At 40.6% G+C, this 6,849-nt stretch overlaps 1 protein-coding gene across 1 annotated transcript in view; it reads right to left on the bottom strand.

Moving 5' to 3' along the window:
* LOC128704844 (uncharacterized) overlaps nt 1–6,614 on the bottom strand; it is an 18,902-nt gene extending 12,288 nt beyond the window's left edge. The window contains exons 1-2 of the mRNA XM_053799986.2: nt 2,939–6,614; nt 733–804 (exon numbers count right to left, since the gene is read on the bottom strand). Of these exons, the coding sequence (XP_053655961.2) occupies nt 733–804; nt 2,939–4,755 (1,889 nt within the window). The 5' untranslated portion in view covers nt 4,756–6,614. The remainder of the gene's footprint in view (nt 1–732; nt 805–2,938) is intronic.
* Nucleotides 6,615–6,849: the final 235 nt, after the last annotated feature.

The following is a 6,849-nucleotide window of genomic DNA, read 5'->3' as shown; positions in this document are numbered from 1 at the left end:
GACTGATTGACGAGGCCCAAGTGTAAAGTTTATTTATCGAGATGAAAGTGGTACAGCATCCACACACTGTTTTAGCTCACGTCTCTCTCTCTCTCTCTCTCTCTCTCTCTCTCTCTCTCTCTCTCTCTCTCTCTCTCTCTCTCTCTCTCTCACTCACTCTCACTCTGCTAGCCCATCCTTCTGAACACAGACATGTTGGATTCATTGCCTATCTCTTCAGCTCTGTTTTTTTTATATAGTTTAATAAACAAGTTAAAAATGTGACTGAAATTCTTGTTGCACAACCAACACGATCAAGTGAACAGAATTTCGGGTTACCAGATAATAAACAATACCTTGCCAAAGCTATATATATATATATATATATATATATGTATATATATATATATATATGTATATTAATAATATAGGGAGGTACCACCTCTAGAACTGTCATAGGGACCCTCATCCTCAGAGAAAAGAATAAACTTGCTTCAGGGAAAACTCCAGGTTTTCCCTGAAGCTGTTTGAGAATTTTCTCCTACCACCCCCTATATTTCAAGTATGATATATATATATATATATATATATATATATATATATATATATATATATATATATATATATATATATATATATATATATATATATATATATATATAAAATGCCAACCAGTCATCCTGTCATACTGTACTCAACCACACACCTGACCTCACTAACCTGAGATGACCAGGTCAAGTGACCATGCCTCACCTGCCGTTTAGAGAACAGGGATCATATACTAATCGCTCATGTCTTCTGTCTTCATAGAAGAGAGGACGGTGTCTGCAACGAGAGTATTTCAAGTTAGGTCTTCATAATGTAAACGTTTATCATTATTCCATTATAACTCTCTTCAAACATAGGCAATAATAATGATAATGATGATAATTAAGGACAGATAATTATATATAGCTATATATTTTAAGTAAGATTTTCAGTTTTTCATCAAAGTTTACATGAAAGCCATTTAATTTATGCTAAATGGCTCTCAGATTAATCTCTCTCGTGTGGAATTTAACAGTGTATACATGAGGCCTTTTGAAATATTGTTGCACATATAACCAGTGCTTAGGAGACTGAAACGTGAGACGATGTTTCGCTCCAACGTGTACCATTAATCACTCACATCGACTCAGTGTGACTGGTTAAAGATCCAAGTAAGAGTACAAATACTTATTAAGTAGCATGAAAAAATGGAACTTGCAATAACTAAATTATCTGCTGGATTATATTCGTGTTAACACAAAAAAATGGTTTTGCCTTTTTAAATAAATCGTTTAATGTAAAAAAACATTAAGGACTTCAAGATTATCAGGAAATGCTGCACTTTAAAAGTAATGATCAGCATAAGTGAGTATAAGTGTTTATACAAAGTAAAAAAGAAGTGATGAGGACAAACAACCTCGCTCCGTTAGACCTCATTCAAGTAACATTAGTCAGTAGTAGACACAATGTGTAGGTTTTGTCGACACTGTCAACATTGTGTAGGTTTGTCAACATTGCAGGTTTGTCAACATTGTGTAGGTTTGTCAACATTGTGCAGGTTTGTCAACACTGTGTAGGTTTGTCAACATTGTGCAGGTTTGTCAACATTGTGCAGGTTTGTCAATACTGTGTAGGTTTGTCAACACTGTGTAGGTTTGTCAACACTGTGTAGGTTTGTCAACACTGTGTAGGTTTGTCAACACTGTGTAGGTTTGTCAACACTGTGTAGGTTTGTCAACACTGTGTAGGTTTGTCAACACTGTGTAGGTTTGTCAACACTGTGTAGGTTTGTCAACACTGTGCAGGTTTGTCAACATTGTGCAGGTTTGTCAACACTGTGCAGGTTTGTCAACACTGTGTAGGTTTGTCAACACTGTGTAGGTTTGTCAACACTGTGTAGGTTTGTCAACACTGTGTAGGTTTGTCAACACTGTGCAGGTTTGTCAACACTGTGCAGGTTTGTCAACACTGTGTAGGTTTGTCAACACTGTGCAGGTTTGTCAACACTGTGTAGGTTTGTCAACACTGTGCAGGTTTGTCAACACTGTGCAGGTTTGTCAACATTGTGCAGGTTTGTCAACACTGTGCAGGTTTGTCAACACTGTGTAGGTTTGTCAACACTGTGTAGGTTTGTCAACACTGTGTAGGTTTGTCAACATTGTGTAGAACTGTCAACATTGTGTAGAACTGTCAACATTGCGTAGAACTGTCAACATTGCGTAGAACTGTCAACATTGCGTAGAACTGTCAACATTGTGTAGAACTGTCAACATTGCGTAGAACTGTCAACATTGAGTAGAACTGTCAACATTGTGTAGAACTGTCAACATTGTGTAGAACTGTCAACATTGTGTAGAACTGTCAACATTGTGTAGAACTGTCAACATTGTGTAGAACTGTCAACATTGAGTAGAACTGTCAACATTGAGTAGAACTGTCAACATTGAGTAGAACTGTCAACATTGAGTAGAACTGTCAACATTGAGTAGAACTGTCAACATTGCGTAGAACTGTCAACATTGTGTAGAACTGTCAACATTGTGTAGAACTGTCAACATTGAGTAGAACTGTCAACATTGAGTAGAACTGTCAATATTGTGTAGAACTGTCAACATTGAGTAGAACTGTCAACATTGAGTAGAACTGTCAACATTGAGTAGAACTGTCAACATTGTGTAGAACTGTCAACATTGTGTAGAACTGTCAACATTGAGTAGAACTGTCAACATTGAGTAGAACTGTCAACATTGAGTAGAACTGTCAACATTGTGTAGAACTGTCAACATTGTGTAGAACTGTCAACACTATAGAACTGTCAACATTGTCATCTCAGAGTTGGGGTACAAAACTAATCAGTAAGCTGTAGCGTAAAGTAGTGAGATGCATTATTTTAGTTTTTTTTTTTTCGAAAGAGGAAGGAACATGTACTTACTTTTTGGCGATGGTATTGAAGTCTAATGCCTGGAAGCTCTGTAGGTCCCGCCGTCGAGAGTAAGGTAGGTTGAGAATGTTATTCAACTGGCCATTGCTCACCACCGAGACGGTAGAACCAGTGGGGCTACACTCGCGTCTAAGAATGTCTGTTTCAAACTCGAGGTTCTTCAGAGACTCCTTGTCTGTAAGGTCACTTCGCCGCCTAGATAGTTCCGTCGAAGGCGGTTCTACGTAGGATATCGTGCTCGGAGACACCTGTTGCTCTCTTAGGTCATCGATTATTTCTTCCCGGTACCTATCGAGGCTGGAATCATCGTATCTACCGTTTTCCAAGTAATTCGCAGGAGGATACCCGCCGTTGACGATCTCCCTCGCCATCCACGGCGTGTGGGTTGGCAATGGATGAACAGGCGGAACTTCAGGGTCCCCGGATGGAATAACATTATACTCTGAGGGCTTACGTTGGATTTTAGGAGGTCCTGATTTGCTGGTCTGGCAAGTACCTTGGACAACTCTACCTTCTCTGTCCTCCTCTTGTCTACGAAACCTCTGCACTCTCTGCCGACGGTGAATGATACAGCTCACAAGAAGTAAGACGGTGACCAGAAATCCTAAACCACTTAGAAGGCCGCCGGTCATGTATGCCTTGTCAATGGACACGAGCCGTACCTCACTTATAGCATTAGATACTTTCAATGTCAAATTTGATTCGCTACGCCCCGCCTTGTTTTCTGCTACACATTTATATGTCCCTTTGTCTTTTGATACGACTCCTACAATTGTTAAATTAGAAATAAGCATAGTATTATTAGGTGTAACCAGATCCAGCACACGGTAACGCCTTGTTTCACTTGTGTTTTTTAAAGGCCTTTCTCCGTGAAGCCAGGTGATAGAGACTTCCAAGTCCTTCTCAACCCGACACATGAGCGATATGTTGTCTCCACGGCTGGCAATAACCCTCAGAGTTATGGCAGTGATTTGTGGGGGGCACACAAATTCGTCTAAGGCTAACGTTTGCCAGCTACGCCCACTGAGGCGCTTAGGACGAGCGCAGTTAGGCGGTACAACACTGGAAATTTTATGATTTAGCATCCACTGGCGTAAGGGGCGAAGACTGCAATTACAGTTCCATGGATTTTCGTTGAGATTGAGACCGTGAAGCGCCTTCAGAGGTACGAGAAGTTCTTGGAGTAAATGTACTAACATGTTGCTAGAAAACTTTAAAATTTCTAAAGATGAGAGACACCGGAAAGCCTTCTGATCAACATTATGTATTCTGTTGTGAGAGAGATCCAAGTGAACGAGGTCTGGTATAGGTGCAAAAGCATCGGGGGGAATGTTAGTGAGAGCGTTGCTTGCAAGGCGAAGTTCCCTCAAGCCAGGGATATCGATAAGCGCTGCTGTGGGTACTGTGCGCAGCAGATTGTGACTCAGGTCTAGCTCCACAAGATTGGCCAGCATATTGAAGGAACCACGATCCAAACGATTCAAATTGCAGTAGTTTAGCCAGAGCTTCTGCAGGTTTACTAAACCCGTGTCAACGAAGGCATCGCGAGGCAGAATCTGGAGGTTGTTATGCTTCATATCTAGTACCTGTGTGGACGGGTCAAGGTTGCGTGGAATATCGATAAACTCAGTGTTAATGCAGGACACTGTCTCTTTCCCGTCTTTCCACTTACACTCGCAGAGTTTTGGACACTCGCTGCCCGAACCACGTACGACCCCCGCCCACAAGCACACCCACAATAGCGCCTGTATTTTTAATGTCTTTTCAGACTGACGTAGTCCGCTATAAATATGGAGTATCCTCATCATATGAAGGGTGAGGAGTCACCATCCTAGGAGACGTCCATACTGGGGCCTCGGTGTTCACATCTGGCCACTCGTGTCACTATCATCAGAGGCCGCTTCAGCATCATAACCCACATCCCAGAGCCGCTACTCTACCTGGCATTGTATCTTCGTCCTCCTGCCATGTCATCTACAATTTGCATTTCCTGTGTAGTGTTGCATAGTAAGAACAGTGTCCATCTGATCAACTGCTCGTACACCCGCTTGATCAGTCTATAGCTCTATCTTTACCCACCTTCCAGTGTTAATTATTCCTGTGTGTGTCTTCTAGGTTTCATTCCAACTTCGTTTAGCGATTCATTTGTGGAGGTGAAACAGTCTGTTCCTCGTTGAACCTTCCTGGCTATTGAAACCTTTTGTCTCTAAAGTATAATTACCAAGAAAAGACATGTTCTCGCAAGCCTTTGCTGACGTGAGACAACACGGGAAAGCCTTTATCAGGAAAGTTATTTTAATTCCTCTGATGTGTAAAGAAATATTTTTCCAGCATGATATCACCACTCTAAACATCGCAAACTTTACTGTAAATGATCATTGTTGATTAACAATAGTTCTCTTAATTAGGTTATTAGAATCACTACCATAATTTGGCTGTTCACGCGAAGTTAATGAACCTTTGAACAGGCGGAAGACCAGTTGGGTATATGTTGACGATTGTCTTGATGGAGTTCAACTCCCGTGACTCACTGAAATCGACTGTGGCATTGTTCGAAACATCGTTGTGGCACCTAGAATAAACAACCATTCACTCGTACAACAGTGGAAGTTCAATTTATCACAAATTGTGGCCGTGATGCCCACGTACCTGTGGCACTGTTTAGAGCAGACCTATTTCACTGTGGCACTGTTTATAGCAGTGCTGTTTCACTGTGGCACTAGAATCACTAGAGGTCACTTTAGCAAGTAATGCGAGGATATAACATAGACCTAGGGCAGGAACCCAAACTTCTCCCTCTCAAAATCTTTGGAGACTGAGTGTACCACAATCAAACTGGATACAACAGAGGAGGTCCCATACGCTCCTAAATCCACTCATCAACTTCAGCCTCACCCAATCTCTATACGTGATTATCTCTTTGCATAATGTAATCCTTTTACTGGACAGATTTCACTTGCTTTCTCTACTAATCCTAGAACTTTTGCCTTATTATCTACAGGATTAAGCATTCGTAAGAACACAGAAGAAATCACAATTAAGTATAGTAATAAAAAAATATTTGACGATTATTATAATCGGTCGGTTTTGCCTCTCTCACTTCCCTGTTCCTCTGTTTCACTTAGTTTGAATTGTTTGTTGGATTTATTTTGTTTGTAGTGTCTGACTCCTCTGTTTGACTTGCCTGTTTCACTACTTTTTTTACTAGATTTTATCACTGTTATTTCGTATATTTTTCACCTGATTTCACCAATCTGTTACACCTGTTGATTTCACTAGTCTGTTACACCTGTTGATTTCACTAGTCTGTTACACCTGTTGATTTCACCAGTCTGTTATACCTGTTGATTTCACCAGTCTGTTATACCTGTTGATTTCACTAGTCTGTTACACCTGTTGATTTCATCAGTCTGTTACACCTGTTGATTTCATCAGTCTGTTACACCTGTTGATTTCATCAGTTTGTTACACCTGTTGATTTCACCAGTCTGATACACCTGTTGATTTCATCAGTCTGTTACCTGTTGATTTCACCAGTCTGTTACACCTGTTGATTTCATCAGTCTGTTACACCTGTTGATTTCATCAGTTTGTTGCACCTGTTGATTTCATCAGTCTGTTACCTGTTGATTTCATCAGCCTGTTACACCTGTTGATTGCATCAGCCTGTTACACCTGTTGATTTCACCAGTCTGTTACACCTGTTGATTTCACCAGTCTGTTACACCTGTTGATTTCACCAGTCTGTTACACCTGTTGATTGCATCAGCCTGTTACACCTGTTGATTGCATCAGCCTGTTACACCTGTTGATTTCACCAGTCTATTACACCTGTTTATTTCACCTTTCTGTTTCAGTTATCTGTTTCAAAACACTATAGGAACTTGAAATGTTTCACAACC

Source organism: Cherax quadricarinatus, chromosome 91 (assembly GCF_038502225.1).
Source record: "Cherax quadricarinatus isolate ZL_2023a chromosome 91, ASM3850222v1, whole genome shotgun sequence".
In the NCBI taxonomy this organism is placed as follows: domain Eukaryota; kingdom Metazoa; phylum Arthropoda; class Malacostraca; order Decapoda; family Parastacidae; genus Cherax; species Cherax quadricarinatus.
Note: the sequence above shows the minus strand (reverse complement) of the source record. Positions and strands in the feature narration are given on the sequence as shown.